Raw genomic sequence first — 18,682 nt, 5'->3', positions numbered from 1 at the left:
CACGTCCTTTGTAACCAGCGTCACACTGACAGAAGTAGGAATTTTGTCCATTATGACATGTACCATGGTGAGAACATGTTGAATTAAAACAGTAATCATGTTCACATTCTTTGCCAGTGTATCCAGAGTGACAAAAACATTTGTAAGAGTTATTTTCATTTTGACAAGTTCCATGATTAGAACAGTTCTTTTTATAGCAATGATTGGGCGTCTCGCAGTTTTTTCCTATAAAGGTAGCACTGCAATTGCACGTATAGCCCCGAATTCCGTTCACACAATTTCCATGATTGTTACAATGCTTGCCAAAGCAATAATCAACGGTTTTGCAATTTTGTCCGATAAAACCACCATTGCAAACACATTTATAACTATTAAATTCGTTATGGCACCGACCACGATTTGAACAATGTTGATTATAACAATGATCTACAGAATTACAGGTAGGACCCGTGTATCCACCTTGACAGGTACAATTGAAACCATTATGACTATTTGTACACTTTCCATGTGAGCATGGGTTACTGTGACAGTAGCTTTTTAGTTCGCAGTTTCTTCCCAGGTATTCTGGTAAATGACAATGACAAGTATAGCCATTTTTGTCGATTGCACAATTTCCATGACCGTTGCAATTTTGACCATTGCAAAAGTTACGTGTTTCACACAGTGTTCCGATGTAATTTAACGGACATGTACAAGTATAGTTTGATGATCCTGATACCACTTGACAAGTTGACCCATGCTGACACTTGTTATTATAGCAGCTGTCGAACTGGCAATCTTTTCCAGAGTAACCAGTTCTACAATGGCACGAATAAGTATTCCCGTTATTCTGACAAGTTCCTCGAGAATGACAATTCTGACCGTGACAGTAGTTCCGTGTTTGACAGTGATCTCCAATGTTTCTAGGGTCACATCTACATGTATAGCCTGAATGATTATTAACACACGTAGCATTATTTTGACATTGGTGTGTATCACAGTAAGTGTGTTCACAATCGCGTCCAGTGTAACCAGCGTTGCAGTGACATGAGTAGGAGTGTTGTCCACTATGACATGTGCCACGATTAGAACATGTTTTATTGTAGCAGTAATCATGTTCACAGTCTTTGCCAATATATCCAGGTTGACAATTACATTTATAGGTGTTGTTGTCGATATGACATGTTCCACGATGGGAGCAGTCCTTCCTATAGCAATAATTAGTTGTTTCACAGTCTTTGCCGATAAACATTGCATTGCAATTACACATATAACTATTCACTCCACTTGTGCAGTTTCCATTTTTACTACAATCCTTTCCAAAACAAAAATCATGAAGTTGACAGTCTCTACCTTTGAATCCACTATTACAATTGCATATATACCCAGTGTTATTTAGCTTGCATGTTCCGTGGTTGCTACAATTTTTCCCTGCACAGTAGTCGAAATCTTTGCATGTTTGACCCATAAAATTATTAACGCATTTACATGAAAAATTTGAAGCAGTGTTTGTACATATTCCATAATTATTACAAGGATCATTGGCACAAAAGTCAACTAATTCACAAAGTTGCCCATAAAAACCCTTGGAACAATGACATGTGTAATTTGATTCACCATTAACACATGTTGAACTATGGTCACATTGATTGTTTAAACAAAAATCTGTAATAGAACAGTCTGTTCCAGAGTAGCCGTGATTGCAATTACACAAAGGTTTTCCTTTACTAATGGTACATCTGCCATGATTGCTACACGAAATCCCTTCACAGGAAGTACCAGTCAATGATTCACAGGTTTTCCCCGATGTACCATTTCGACAAAGACATTCATAACTACCGATTTTGTTGACACACTCTCCTCCATTACAAGGCCCCAACAGACACTCATCTTCATCTAATTGACATTTCAGACCGTACACTGAAGGTGGGCAGGTACAGTGAAAACTACCAGGAGTGTTTGCACATGTTCCGTGACTACAGAACGTTTTACTAACGCACTCATTAATATCATGGTCACAGTTTCTACCTGTCAATCCTGTGAAATACAACCAACTATGATTTAGATTAATCGATATAGTAACGACAAATGCAACAATACCATTATTATAAGAAAAGTACATACCCATTTTACAGTAGGTGTGTCCATTAACAACACATTTGTTTGGGTTACCGGGACAATGAACTGAGCAGTCTGATCCATAGTAACCTTCAGAACAGTAAGCCTTGTATGTGATCTGAATGCTGGAAAACAGGATAGGATGTACTTGTATATTTGTATTAAAATAACAGATTACGATGAAACCTAACCAGATGTACATGTTAGTAGGATACATATATTAGTGGATCTTTATTGCTAAAGTAACGGGATATTTATTTAAAGTATATTAAGATTCTTATTGTTGATTTACCAGTAATAGAAGACTTAAGAAATTGCCCACCTTGGCTTTTTCAAAATAATGATTAGCTGGATTAGTTATTTGTCATATTAGCAAACATTAAGAAGTTCAACAATGTTATTTGTTTTGTGTGTTTTTGTGTTTTTTGCTAACTTTCAAGAAGAATTTTTAATATACAAAACATAAATAATTTTGATTTACACCCTATGCAACATTTCACTTTTTTCCATCTAAAGATAAAAGCTGGAATGATATATACTAATATAAATGGGAAGGAAGCATGGGACCTTTAACTATTTTTCAAAAAAAAACTTTTCTCAAAATGCATAACAGCGAAATTACCAGTATATTTGAGAAATAGAGTAACTGATTTTGGTAGGATGACCCTTTGTCAAGAAGAGATGTTACAAAAGATGATACAAAAGAAATCTGCGATTTCTATATACTAAGTAGCAGAAAAAGTAATTTATTTAATGCATGAATACATAATTTAAAATTATGATGATACTGACATAAATCAATCACTCGAGTAAAATAACGCTAAGATTTTGGGATCAAAGTTGAATATATTAAACATAAAACATGATACTAGTAGTTGTTCACGGGCTACCTTGATGAATCAAGGAAATTCTAATGTTAATTATGAAGTCATTCCCGAAAATTAACTTCATATAGAAGTCTGTATGACTATTTGGTATATATACATTGAATGTAAATAGAAATGCACCCAAATGAGTTTTTGTCTCTAATAGAGTTGGCTGCTAGCTTCTGCTGTCTCCAATTCTGTGACAATATATTTTGTCCTATCTTCAAATTGTAATCAGAGAACTCTGCCTGGTAGATGAGGGGCAGAGAGGATGTCTGTTGATCTCCCACGCTAACTGCTATTTTACCTGTATATCTATTCTTCAAAGAAAACATTTGTTACATGGTTATTTATAGTTTAATATTTTAAAACGTTTCAAGTATGTGATGTACATAGTCTTGCTACAAGTGCACCATCAAAATGCATGAATATAGAATGACAAGTATTAATTCACCACGTTACCCATGTATCGACATCAAGAAATTGAGGGTTTGTTGTATTGCCCACTTTGGATCCAAAAAAAACTTGTTTTCGTCTTATATCAGTAGTCGTGGTAAAGCTGGTTATACAGGGTTGATATCTGGCCCTATCATAAAAAGTAACGAAATTAATCATAAAACCACTTGTTCGTCGTCACTTATGCTATGATCAAGAAAATCAAACTTTTCGAAAAAAAAGTTTTAGTACAATATTTAAGCTTATATCAAATTTATTTATTACTTGAGGCATACAGTGAGGACCGGTTTACACAGTTTTGTACACTTCGTCCCAGATACACCCTGACAGCAGGCACCACCATGGATTTTTCCATCGGTCGTTACTTCATCAACGTGGATAAAGAAGGTTATTTTCCCTAATGCAACCTTCAACATAGTTCAAATGATTTACTTCTGCACTACTACTGTATATATATATATGTAAACTGGTTTCTGGTAGACATAATTTTAGAAATAGTTTCAAATAGTTTTAAATAAAACAAAATTATATATTTCTTTATTTCGAAGATCGATTCAAAATTTAATGCTGCAAAAATGAGGTCGCGGCGCACGTTCAAAACTTTTGTTATGTCAACAATAAACCATATAATGTCGAAAATAATATTTATATAAACTGGACTTAAAACCAAAAAATATTGTAACGTCAAATTAAGTATTGTCTTGCTATTTTATGTACCAAATAATGACGAGATAAATTCTTTCGTTTAATAGAAGTCAGTTACTAAAGGCAGTTATTCCTCTTTAAATCGACTAAAAACGTTAGCGTCGTCGACGTCATGTCGCAACGAGCGATACAAACAATATGGATTTAACTCTGAAAAAAGCCAATACAAATTGTGTATTTGCTCAATGCATGTAATATACTCGGACAATTTCCGGTCCAGGGCTCCCGATGGGTTTTTGCCTATGACGTATATCTCCGCTATTTTAAGACCCATCAACTTGAAAGTCGGCATGAGTGAATTTCACACATCACTGTTCTAAAAACTACATGCATATTGCGAATGTTGTTAAAATAAATTCATTTATTAGGCTTTTGAAGCAAGCTGGTAGATTTTATTTGGGTCAGAGTATAATTCCAACAGTGTTTTGACACCATTGCCTAACTAAACACCCCCTTTTTAATGCACCAGTGAACTTGGAAAACAGATGCTCATATCATGTCAAACCATTTCATGCTTCTGAGCAGGCAAGGATTCAGACGTTGAAAATTTTTTTTTAAGGTAATATACATGTAGAAAGAACCAGATTTTAGGAAAAGCACAGCTGGCGATTGAATAACTTTATTTTAGACTTTCAAGGTGAAAGTACATGTATGCATGACAAGATTCTATATCATGAATTGGAATTTTTTATTCTTTTGTGTGTTGGAAAAACACACTTTAACGTTTTGTCTTTTTGTGCTGTATGTTTGAATATATTTGAATATCCAACTATATTTTAACACTACGAATCGATTTTGTAACGTACAGTCAAATACATTTCATCAATTACTGATATAGCAGTATCGTCGGAAAAGTCTAATATCTTAAATTTGCATAAATGATAAATACTGCTCAGACCCCAACCCCCCGGAAGACATCAACAATATTTTTACTCTTTTGAAAAAAATTTGGGTTCCGTGCATTTTACATTTTAGTAAATTAATGCGCTTTGTTTCCCTATACTTTTGATCGCGGTAAGCTCAAAGCGCTTGGGACATACACCGAACGTATTTTTCAGTTAATTTGTCTTTGTGAAATAATACAAATCTAGAAATAAACCCTATCCATCCACATTGAAACATGAGGAGTCTAGTTTTTATCTAAACATCTGACTCAACATTGACACAAATCAAGTTAGACTTGTATACCGATAGACCGCTTTCGAGGTTAGGGTGATTAATAATGAGATTAGACCGGTTGTTTGACACTTTTACTTATTCGCATGGTGCATTGTCCAGTTTAGTAATTTATAGTCATCATTGTATAAAATTGACTTCATACAGGTACATATAAAGCAAAGATACAATTTCATAAATGAATAATGCATGATTAAACACAAAAGCCAGTAACGGGTAACCTAAATACACACATGCATGATTTTAAAACAATGGTTTTGGGTTTAAGATTAGAGAAAAATCGTACTTTTATTTGAATTTTATTTGAAAAATGAAGATGAATTGTAAGAGAGCAATTTAGTTTTAATATCATTGTGTCAAATAATGTTCCGAATTAAAAACTCTTCCTTTTAATGTTTGAAATTCTTAGAACTGATAAATCAATATTTTCAAATTCTGTTTTCTTTACTTGAAAAACTGGGGGGAAAGTATAAAGGGACGTTAAAACAACATATTGCATTATTGTTTATCAGTACCGAGCATTCAGATCTTAGGATGTGTGTATATACAAGTACACCTGTGTCTGTCACCTTATTGTTCCCAATCTCGCTACCGTGCGCAGCAAATTGTGGCTGTATACGGTAGCTATTGAATAATCACTTACTGGCCATTCAGATCTTAGGAAGTGGTGTATATATACATGTACACATGTGTCTGTCACCTCATTGTTCCAAATATCGCTACCGTGCACTGCAAATTGTCAAGAAGGGCTGTGTACAGTACCTATTATATAACCACTGACCAAGTGAAAAAATATGTCAACATCTTCTCCTTTAAAAACTTTAACTTCAATTGTTAAACATGTGTTTTCAGGTTATTTGATCTGGTGTTAAATAAAACATTGATGGATAAAAGATTAAATTAACCGCTCTAAGTTAATCTAAATAATTATGCATTGTACGAGGGTCAATCAAAAAATACGAAGGCAATATGTCTCTCCATCACATATTTTTCTTGAAAGTCATATCTAACAGATAAATATGTACACCAACACTTATTTTTTTTATATTCAAAGTTTAAGCCGATTTGATAAAACGGTATCTTTGTTACCTCTTTGTATAAATAACATGTTTTGTCACCACGGCGCATGGTAACGTTCAAAACATGACGTCAAGCTAAAACACGCAAAGTTTATAAATATACCCCATCTTTATATCATGCTTAGTCTCTTGTGTCTTAAACCTTTCAATTTAAAATGGCACTGTGTCACTAAACATCCTATTTACACAAATTTGTTCAAGAATCATAAGTTAGTTCTCCAACGTCCGCGTATCTCTTTGTTTACAGTAAGGATAACCCTAAACTTCGGTTGACGTTACTTATTTTTTTACTTAATATTCTACTCTCTATCGGACTCTTTGATTTTCAAAATACAATTACTACCCCCCCCCCCCCCCACCATGTATTTCAGTTAAGCACAAACTTGCAAATAATAGTTGACTTATATTTTGCACCATTAAACATTTTCAAAGTTTGTGTCGGCTTTCCCCCAAGTTAAATGAGTTCTGTTTTTACTTCGCGGTGCGCCGTGACGTCCGGCGACATCAATGTTTTTAGTCAATTTTAAAGAGGACTATCTGTCTTTAGTTACTAATATCTGTTCAACAAAACAATATCTCCCGTCATTATTTGGTACACAGAATACCATGACTGTACTAAATTTGAGGTTTCAACATTATTTTGTTTTAAGCCCAATTTATAAAGATATTTCTTTCAACATTATTTTGCTTTATTGTTAACATAATACAAATTTTGATCGTGCGCCGTGGCCTCATTTTTGCATTATAAGATTCTAAACAACTCTTAGAAATAAGGGAAAATATTAACTTTTTTCTTGCAAATTGTTTAAAACTATGGCTAAATTATGTATATCAAATTAAGTACTGATTTGACGTTAACTAACATAGCTATGACAAAAGTCTTCGTATTTTTTCATTTGGTAATGAAATTAGGACTGCGAGTTAACTTATCAGGAAATAAATTCCCGTGTAAACTATAAGGAAATCTAATTCAAAATCAACACAAAATCTCTCTCTCTCTCTCTCTCTCTCTCTCTCTCTCTCTCTCTCTCTCTCTCTCTCTTGTCCGACAAACTGTACAAATGTTGGTGTAAAGTTAACATGGCTTCTTTACCATGACACCATACACCTTGTAATAGTTGATCTTTTTTTTTTAGCACGGTCGGTCTTACTTCCGGTTATATAGCCTTACATTGTATCCCGCATCACATTTTATATACAAATGGTTTTCTTACATGTGATTATCTGCATATGGCAAACCATATTGAATAAAAACATTAAGATGTTTTACGACTGAAATAACAAAAAAACCGTGGCATTCTGAGTCATTCGCATCCAACATCCACCTCCAATTCCACCCCCTTCTTATTTTTACAACACAGTTTTATGTTTAACAAGAAAGTCCCATATTAGATTTTTTTTATTATGACAATTTTTCTTATCATAATGTTTTGTTAACATTAAACAAATTAAATATAACAAACCCAGTTAATACTCTAAAATTAATATTAGTCTATCTAAACTTTACACTGTATCTAGGTACCTTATTTATTAATGGTGAAAAATGATATAAAAGAAAAAAGATCAGGTAAAATTTCATTCAGTAAGAGTAAGAACAATAGGGTCAGTACTTATCAGTACTTGGCTCAATTTCTCCTTCACTTAAAAAAATACATATAGAATTGACATTTTCATTTTAATAAGTTTTTCAGTACCGTCAGTAAAAAGTGTCAGTACTTTTCTTAGTTTATCAGAACTGTCTAAATTTGCCAGTACTTTTCTTAGTTTCCCAGTACCGTCAATAAAAACGCCATTACTTTTCTAAGTTTATCAGTAATGTCAGTAATTGTCAGTAGATGCCTAAGTTTATCAGTAAAAAATGGAATGTCAGTATTTTTTTGACTTATTAGTGTGATTTGAATGTTGTCTACTATCAAATATAATTTAATCATGGGATAGAAAGGAAATATTCAAATGAGGTATGTTTTAATAAAAATTAAAGATGTAGCACAAAATATAAAATTTACATGCTGTACATACAAATGCAAAAAATTCTATGTTTATAGTTATTTCTTACCTTAATTACAAGTATCCAAATGAGTATAAACTTCAGCCCAACCATAGTGAAACGGTATGTGCACCATTTGTTATTAGATAACTTTATTAACTGATATGTTATCTGGAGATATGATATCAACAAACTTAATAATCACCCTGTTTGCTACGTCAGTGTAAATCAGATTACAAACTTTATGTCTGCATGATAGTTAATAAAATTAATTTAAATTGCAAAGTAAAAAGGGGAAAAAAAGAATAATGACATTATGGTTGAATCAATGTTTTCATGTATTTACTTTTTTGTCCTGATTTAACTTATTCTTTCATAAACAAACTCTTAATAGATTAGGATGTAAACATACAGGTACACCATGGTGTCATAAAGCAGTCAACTATCTAATGGCCGCTTATATCTAATAAATCACACCGCTGCGAATGTTATTGTCATTTAAATTTCGACCACGTTGTTTTGTAGTTTCGCAGGAAAAATCGTGCCTAGTGTTTAAAGTATAATTCCTAGAATCTAACTACTTGTAGTCAAATAAAAAAATCTAGACGTTTATTGATTTTAAACTTTATTTCGATTAAATCGTGCCTAGTATAATCTTTAAAGTATAATTCCTAGAATCTAGCTACTTGTAGTCAAATATAATTATTTCCATTAAATAATGGATAAAATGGGTTCTAGTAATAAATGTGACAATAGAAAATATAATTGTTTCTGCTCTTGCAACAATTAACATGCTTAGTAGCGAACCCCTCCCCCTGAGGATTAATATTCGATCCGCGCCTGACCTAGTATTAGCATCAATAGTGAAGCAGACTATACTATACAAATAGTGACTGGGGTTTAGGACAACATTGATTATATTAGCCCCCGAGGGACGAAATATTGCCCGACGCAAAGCGGAGGGTAATATGTTCGTACCAAGGGTCTAATATAACCAATGGTGCCCGAAAACACAGTCAACATTTGTTTTGTTATATGAAGAAAAAAAACACACCAAAAATTGAAGATATTATTTGAAAACAGATCGCCGGAATTTTCTCAGCTTAACAAAGAATTCACGAATTCAATTTTGTAAAAAGTTCATTTCCAAAATATCCTCAGCATTAAACTGTCACCGGTGATATTTCGCTGCCCGTAACAATTAACATACCTATGTTCTACATGATTGAACTCTAAGTACTTTGCGAATCCTTATATCCATTATGAAAGCAAACCGTCACATTGCTTGTCACAATGTCCGTTGTTTACTTGCTTTGACTGACTATCTATTATGACGCCACTTTGTTTTGGAGTCGTGAAGAGTTATTAACGTCATCGTTTTCGAATCAACAAATCGACAAAGAAGCGATTAATTGAAATAGAGGGAGCATTCTTTAGATATTGTTCCAAGCCGGTCAATATTAACAATATATTGACCGGTCAATATTTTTCGGACGATATAATATTACAACTAGTAGACTAATTGTTCTCGAACAATTAGAGGTCTTTCCACCTGATTGTTTTTTATGTTTGAAATAAGATTGCTTCGATAGAATAAACTATTTTTTCTGCGTTACTTCATTAAAAAAAGTGTCACACGATTCAGTTTGCAAATTTTTATTGCTTGACGACCTTGACCTTTGACCTTTATGTCATTTTCATCTGACAAGGTAGACGCTTCAATACCAAGTGGTCCGATGTATCTATGATTATTGATTCAAAAGTTATTTGTGTTTTTATTGAATGTTCGAAACTTTCAGGGGCAATAACTGCTAGAAAGGGACTTTGGACCCTGTCGATATGAAAAGATTGAAGAATCCTCTACGTATACTGAATACATTATTGAAAGTTTCAAGTTTCTATCTCTAACAGTTAATGAGGAGTAGCGATAACAAATATTTTGTACAATAGGGGCAATAACTCTATAATTGTTACATGGTAAGGGTCAGAGGGTGATATTTTGAAACGTCTTAAGATGTCCTACTACATCCATGAAAAAGTTTTTCTCTACCATCCTAAACAAAAGAGATACAAAAACGCATTAATTAAGAGATTTCCAAATGATCTTGACCTTTGACCCTTATGTCATTTTGTTCGGCCAAGGTTGACGCTTCCATCCCAAGTGGTCCGAAGTCTCTATGATAAGTAATAAAAAAGTTGGGAGATTTTATAGAAATGTAAATACTTTCAGGGGCAATAACTACTAGATGTGGACCTCAGATCCTTTCGGTATGAATGGATTGAAGAACCGTCTATGTGTACTGCAGACATTGGTAAAAGTTTCAAGTCTCTATCTCTTATGGTTTCAGAGGAGTAGCGATAACAAACATTTCGTACAATAGGGGCAATAACTTTGTGTTTATTCAAAGGTATGAGCCGAGGGGCTATATTTTAAAATGTCTTAAGATGTCCTAATACATCAATGAAAAAGTTTTTCTCTACCACCCTTAACAAAAGAGATCTAAAAACTCATTAATTAACAGATTTCTAAATGACCTTGACCTTTGACCTTTATGTTATTTTGTTTGGCCTAGGAAGACGCTTCCATCCCAAGTGGTCCGAAGTCTCTATAATAAATAATAAAAAAGTTGGAAGTGGTTTTATGGAAATTCAAATACTTTCAGGGGCAATAACTGATAGAAGGGGGTCTTGGATCCATTCGGTATTAGTAGATTGGAGAACCCTCTAAGTGTACTGAAGACATTGGTAAAAGTTTTAAGTATCTATCTCTTATGGTTTCAGAGGAGTAGCGATAACAAGCTTTTCGTACACAAGGGCAATAACTTTGTAAGTTCTGGGAGTTATCAAGCAAAGGGTCATTTGGTACCATAACTTTTAATGGCCAATAACATAAAGAAAAAATTGTTTCAATATCTCTAGAAATAAAAAAGCTGTCCCTGGAAAAAAAGAGAAGAAAAAAAATAAAAAACATAAGAAAAACAAAAGGTCTTTCACCTGAAAGGTGGAAAGACCTAAATATTGACTTTTTGTCTATATACAGATATATATATAGTGAGAATATACTACTGAATATAACAATATTTTATGCAAATAATAATGATAATGATAATGTTCCTTGAAATTGCTCGATATACTAAGTTTTAATTCAAAACAGGGCACCCATTCATTTTTTTAAAAGCATGGTAATGCACCTTAAGGCATCAAACATAGCTATGATTTTATTAAGCAACCCAATGTTTATATTTTCAACCACGTGTAGAGTGGTTGAACACGAACAATAACTCTGTTTTGAATATTATAGTTTAGTTTAAGTAACCGCTTAATGATGAGGGAAGACATATATCTTAATACATTTTTATGTTTTAACATAAATCAAAGTAAAATATGATATGAAAAACGACCAGTACTTACGTATTTAGAGAATATTATCCGAACACACATAAATGTACTTCCGCTCGAAATTTCACAGGAACTTAACGAATATCGGGAAAGTCTCGTGAACTTTCATTCGAGCAATTCTGGATTCATTACATACTTGATGACAACGATAAAGAAAAAAACATTCTGAACATATTCACAGGGGTGAATCAGATTACACGACTTTTAATGTTTTAACAGTGTCACTGCATAATAATTTAAATATAACCAAAGTGGTAAGACTTTTACCTCTCTGTTTGAAATTAAGCTAATCAGTGGCAATATCAATCTGGAAATATTCAGGCAAAAAAAAAAAATAATGCAATAAAGCACTTACTATCACATTTAAAAAATATGGCTGCATGGTGGTAGTCTTAGGGATAACTTTATCGTTTTTAGACATAAACTTCTATGGAGTATAAGATAATGCTTAAATATTACAGCTAATATATTAGAATATTCTCCTTACAAAAATTTAGTTTATGACCAAAAATATCAGGTTTAAAAGTTTAAAGGAAATGCATTAGACATTTTGTTAACTATCAACCCTCCTTTAATGCTTTCTATAATGTTAAATTTCGGAAACAAAATAGCAGATACATCGCGAAAGTCTGGGATTTAGTGTTTTCAATGTAGCAAAGTTTTCGATCGACCACGAAATAATTAACCATTAGAATATAATTCTATTGAATTGAGATTTCTTGTCATAGTAAAGCAATATCATACATTTTCATTTGTCATTTATAATCTAAAGAGAGATATGCAGCATGTGATTCTTTTTTTTTATTGAAATATTACATTAAAACATTCTGCGCTGGTTCACAAGGTATTTAAAACCTCTGTTTGGGTATTTAAAGATTTGATTGCCATGTCAAATCCCGACTGTTTAATAATCACCTAGCTGGCTATAAATATACTGTAATCAGTGTGTCTAAACATTTCAAGGATATTGAAGAGGTACACAGGCCACATCGTTCACCTGAACCATAAAAGCCATCACAGGTCAGAAAAGCTTAACCAAATAAGAGTTAAAAATACAGAATATATCTAAACAACTAAGTACGGTAAACCTTGCTTATAAAATTTTCCTCTTTTTTCTCCAGATAATTTTAACTCGGCTATGTTAAGGCTGTGTGAGGCCTATATAATATCGGAAACGATACTGTTTTAATTACCGATAAAAAAAAATATTTACTTGGAGATTTAAGACTTTATTACATAATTTAAAAGCGATATAGAACACTATATACATGTATTTAATGCATTTTTTTTAAAGCCATCTGTACTTCTTTATCACGTGACATGCGTCTTCTACTACATAAAATGATCTATAAAAATTGCATCGGTGCAAGTGATTAATGACATTAAATTGAAAATTTTTAGGAAAAAATCCTTTCATATGTTATCTTTTTTATAGGTCTTGCTGGGGTTCATGAAAGTATTTGGTTTATTAAAATTATTACCAAAACCTCAAAATTAGGCACATATGTCTTAAGCGCGATTTACAAACCATCTGGGGAATTGGTAAGTTTTCTTCTAGCAGTATTCACACTGATACTTACTTTTCTCCAAATTTCAATCAAAATATATTATTGATCTTTCACATGTGCCAAATGATGTTTTTTGGGGCTTTTTTAAAATTCATTAATATCCCTCCATTCATTTGTTTATACATAACAAGAGAGACTCAAAAGAACTAGTTTATGAAATTGCCTTACACGAAGCGTTAAAGCTGTCGATAATTTGATACCCAATATTGATAATATTAAATTTAGTATCACTAGTATCATCGACAACATAATGATATGTAAAGGAAACAAGCTGTTTTCTTACGGTTTAGTTTTAACGGCTTTGGACAAATTACATTTTTAAGTAATGCATTACATTCCCATTACTTCATGCATTTGGGCATTAAATTATCATCATTTAATTTTCTTGAGGTATTGCTCTACATTACCATTACATGAGTAAAGTAATGCATTACCATTACCATTACTTTGTAAAAATTTAAGTCAATAATAATTTTTTTAAAGTAAAGCTAAATAAAGAGTAACTGCAAATGTACACTTTTTTGCTCACCTGAGCTGAAAGCCCAAGTGAGCTCTTCTGATCACATTTTGTCCGTCGTCCGTCTGTCCGTCCGTCTGTCCGTCTGTCTGTCTGTCTGTCCGTCTGTAAACTTTTCACATTTTGAACTTCTCCCCTAAAACCACTTAACCAAATTCAACCAAATTTGGCTCAAAGCATTCTTATGGAAAGATGAAGATGAGAGAGAGAGAGAGAGAGAGAGAGAGAGAGAGAGAGAGAGAGAGAGAGAGAGAGAGAGAGAGAGAGACAGAAAGTAATTATTTTCAAATGGGCAAATAATAGAAGAGATTTAAGCCTACAGAGATAGTTTTTAGACATTGTATTTATTTTTGCTTTTTAAAGTGCATGTCTGTCCTCTATTTTATTTGAACGCTGTCAATAGAAGGATATTGGGGTTTTTAGCACTTCTTAAAACAATAAATTATTTTGATACTTAATATATATCTAGAGAGCATTTTGTGTTGTCGACACATTCTTCACTGTAAAGAATCAGTTGAATGCACAACTAATTGGGGTAAACTTTCCTAACGATTTCAAACTCTCAATTACAACACTCTGAAAATGCTATTAAATTGTGTTGTTATAGCTAATAATATTGACAATTTAAACAGGGATTTTAAAACATTAATAACACAATTCAAACATTTGAATTTTAAGAATTTTTTCTTTCTTCTTTAAAAAAGATTCTAATTAAATACAATTTCAGTTATACAATTCATCATGATTTTAAGAATGAACATGCATAAATAATCATGACAAAGAAAAAATAATGCCTTGTTATGCCGGTGTAATGAAGAATAATGACCCCCGTAGAATAATGACCGGGGGTCATTTTTCGACGTAGAATAATGACCCCCCTAGCTGAAGAATAATTGGACTTTTCTGAAGAAAAATGACCCAGGTGTTATTTTTCTTCATGTTAAACATGAAGAAAAATGACCCCCATAGAAAAATGACCCCCCCCCTCCCCCCCGTATTGGTTACCCCGTTAATAAAACTCTGTATATAGTTTTTCATATCCATAGCAAGCACACACAAAACACTCTTACATTGCCACAAATTGATTGTTAACAATTACGTCACTTCTCTCGTCGACATACGGCGGGAAATGACGCAAATAAAGAAAGATTCATACACAATGAGGATATTGTGTGATTTAAATTAACGAACAATAATAATGAAAGAATAATTGTTGTAATAATATAAGCAATATTCATTGGTGAATGAATTGTCAATCTTAGAATGATACATGTATATATCTTTATGGAAAAATACTAAGGGGGCAGGTATATGAATACTTCTTATTTCCATTTCATGAGGAAAGTGATTTTAAAAAATCACTTTGCGTTTGTTTTGTTTTCTTCTACGTAATACATGAACACCATATTCTAAACATTTGTTGTAATGTTGTATTTGTGATCATGAATAGACTTTATTCTTTTATAGCAAATGTGTGAAGAGTACCTGACTATAGTAAATCTTAATAGATAATAAACACTGATTGATTATAGTAAGAAACGATTGTTTCTAAATGCGTTGATAAAAGGTTAGGGCCTATGTTAGGGGTTTATATCCCCCTTGATTTTGATCACACGATCTTTATTGTATCCAAAGTAATAGTGTAAATCCTTAATGCCCGTATAATTCATGAACAATATGAAGAATATAGAGGACCAGCCACGATTGGACGAAGTTTCAAGTCTGTTGGACGCGGTAATTTAATATAAGGTTCACATAAGTTTTGTATTCTAGTTTGAATTTGTTTCGACTTGTGGATTTTTAGTAAACCGTAAAAGTTACTGGTTTTCACCTCAAAGTTGAGTAGAAAATCTTCTTGTTTGTCTGTTAGATTTTTAGAAAACTTTGTAACATATTTCTTAATTCTAGACAAAACCAGACTTGAAACTTCAAGTTTCAAGTCTGTTGGACGCGGTAGTTTAATATAAGGTTCACATAAGTTTTGTATTCCAGTTTGAATTTGTTTCGACTTGTGGATTTTTGGTAAACCGTAAAAGTTACTGGTTTTCACCTCAAAGTTGAGTAAAAAATCTTCTTCTTTGTCTATTAGATTTTTAGAAAACTTTGTAACATATTTCTTAATTCTAGACAAAACCAGACTTGAAACTTCGTCCAATCGTGGCTGGTCCTTCCTGTCCAACACAAAGACTTAGCAATTTCCTAGACAGTATACTTAAACCGCTCTGTAAAATAATACCGAGCTATATTCGGGATGACATGGACTTTTTAAATCATATACCAAACACCGTCAAAGATAATACACATCTAGTGAGTTTCGATGTTACTAGTTTATATACAAACATACCTCACAACCTGGGCGTTAAGGCCATTGACTACTGGATAAATAAAAATGAAAGCATTCCACAATCAGGATTTTCGAAAGAATTTATTCTTGAGGGAATTTCACTCGTACTGGAAAATAATCAGTTTTTCTTTGATGACAAATATTTTCTACAGACAAAAGGAACAGCCATGGGAACAAAGGTTGCCCCCACTTACGCTAACTCGGTTCTTGGTTACCTCGAAGAAAAACTTACTTCAGAGTGTAAAACATCTTTTGGAGAAGAATATGCCCTATACATAAAAAATAACTGAAAACGCTACTTAGACAATTGTTTCATTTTTTTGACAAAATCACTGGACGACTTACAAAATTTCCACAAAATTCTTAATTCTCTACACGACAGCTGACAATTTACAATAGAAATTAGTGAAAAAGAATTACCATTTTTGGACATTTTAGTGATAAAAGAGGGAATGAAAATTAATACGGATCTTTTTTACAAGAAGACAGACTCTCACCAATATTTGATTTTTGATTCATGTCATCCTCATACAAAACGAAACATTCCTTTTAATATGGCCCGGCGTATCTGTACCATCGTTGTAGATGAAGAACGGAGGAAAACAAGACTGTCCGAATTTAAAACATCTCTTACTAGACAAAAATATCCGATACAGCTCATCGAATCAGCAATACGTAAGGCGACAGAAACACCAATTGCAGAACTTCGATCAATTAAACAACGTGAGGAAAGCAACAATACCAAAATTCCTTTTGTTCTCACCCACATCCCGAGGAATCACAACATGTTTAAATCAGCCAAACAGTTGTTCCCTATTTTACAACAATCGGAAAACTTACAAGAACTGATCCAGCCTAATGATATACTTTACAGCAGACGGCAACCTCCAAATCTGAAGAACATTCTTACCAAAGCCAAAATCACTTCAAACCCCGTAAAAACAACTGTAACTAAATGCGAGGATCCACGATGCGGGACATGTCCTTTTCTTCAAATCGGCCCATCCATAATGTTCAAGAACGGTATGCATGAATTGCAAATCCAAGAACCTGATTTACTGCATGACATGCCCTACTTGTGGTGACAACTATATAGGACAAACTGGAACCAAACTTGCGGATAGAGTGCGCGTCCACAAGCAGCAGATCAGAGACCCATCTGTGAGGAACACACCATGCAGCGGCCATTTCGATATATGCGGAAAGGGAATGTTTTATATTTTCCCTTTTTATAAAGCGAAAGAAAATAATGAACAATTGCGTAAAGCTAAAGAAAATCAGTTTGTTAAACTCTTTAAACCTAAGTTAGATTCTTAATATTATGTATTTTTAACATCTGCAGATCAAAAAAATAATTTGCCATCAGAATAGAACATTTTTTAAAATATTTGAATTCAGTGCATAGAGAATTATTCATACTTTTTCCATATGACACCCTGTATCAACCCGAGACACTAATATCAGCCAGAGGGCCTAATAAGTCATTTTTATTCCAAAATTCAGTGTAGCCGAAACAACACGTGAATAACTCAGACGTTTTGTGACGTATGAATCGTTGCGTAAATTGCTACCTTATTCTGAAGAGAAAAAAATCAGAGGAATTCAGAAATGGTGCGATACGGATTCGTATCAGCACTGCAAAATCCGCTTGAGCCCCAGAGACTGATAATGGTAATATAAAGTTAGCTGTATAGCATATGCAAAAACCTGTACTTATTACTAAGTATGTAATAAATTAATATAAAACTTAAGCTAATTGTCTGTCCAGGTAGTGTTGTAAGTACACGTATGGTGATAGTGACTTTTTGTTAATTTATTTAATTCAAGGACCACAAGATATTGTTGTTTATGGCATGTACAACTTTTTTTGGAGGGGAGGGATTGTTTTGTAAGTTTGTTGGGTTGACTTTAGTATTTTGCAGTAAAACGAAATAGCTGATTTAATTTGTAGGCTTTTCCTAGTAAACCAGCAAAGCTTGAGTCGGATGAATGCACGCTATTACAGTGGTTGCAAGGGGTTCTTAAAATATCTTATCCAGTTTGACACTAACTGTAATATTTAGCTTCAACACGCAAACCATTATTTTGACAAAGAAAAGTGTGATATGGATGGTATTTAAGACTGCATTTACATGCATATATATCGAGGAAACATATAAGAATATAAGGACATTATATGATATTAGTACCCATGGCTCATTGTGTGCTGATATACTAAAGTCCCGATAATTTTCCTTTTTTTTCTAAATGTTTTAGCCCTTCTAATTACTCTTTTGCATAAGAACCATTGGCATCCGCGATAAAACATTCATACTACCTTAACTACCTATGGATTTCTAGGTCTGAATATCTCAAGATCAAAATAAATATTATAAATATGAATTAAAAAATGCAATACTAATAAAAATGACTGATTTATTTATTTATTAATCAAAAAATATGATATATATTCTATTTTTGATTCTAATTATTTCTATCTATATATTAT

The 18,682-nt window shown here is 32.9% G+C and overlaps 1 protein-coding gene across 1 annotated transcript; it reads right to left on the bottom strand.

The window, feature by feature from the left end:
- Nucleotides 1-678: 678 nt before the first annotated feature.
- LOC128160756 (neurogenic locus notch homolog protein 2-like) lies at nucleotides 679-3,835 on the bottom strand. Its single transcript, XM_052824094.1, has 6 exons — nucleotides 3,684-3,835; nucleotides 3,421-3,549; nucleotides 3,105-3,278; nucleotides 2,104-2,222; nucleotides 1,717-2,016; nucleotides 679-914 (listed from the first exon to the last, which is right to left on the bottom strand). Exons 1-6 carry the CDS (start codon nucleotides 3,833-3,835, stop codon nucleotides 679-681), a joined length of 1,110 nt encoding a protein of 369 aa, XP_052680054.1.
- Between the last annotated feature and the right edge of the window lie 14,847 nt (nucleotides 3,836-18,682).

This window comes from Crassostrea angulata, chromosome 8 (assembly GCF_025612915.1).
Source record: "Crassostrea angulata isolate pt1a10 chromosome 8, ASM2561291v2, whole genome shotgun sequence".
In the NCBI taxonomy this organism is placed as follows: Eukaryota; Metazoa; Mollusca; class Bivalvia; order Ostreida; family Ostreidae; genus Magallana; species Magallana angulata.
Note: the sequence above shows the minus strand (reverse complement) of the source record. Positions and strands in the feature narration are given on the sequence as shown.

Excerpts from the sequence above, each read along its gene's own strand:
- LOC128160756 (XM_052824094.1), bottom strand. The coding sequence starts at position 3,835 with ATGTTGAAGGTTGCATTAGGGAAAATAACCTTCTTTATCCACGTTGAT. Across the intron at positions 3,279-3,420 it reads GATGTCGATACATGGGTAAC|ATATACAGGTAAAATAGCAG; the intron begins GTGGTGAATTAA and ends TTTGAAGAATAG. Across the intron at positions 915-1,716 it reads GTGTAGCAATCATGGCAGAT|ATGTGACCCTAGAAACATTG; the intron begins GTACCATTAGTA and ends CTATACATGTAG.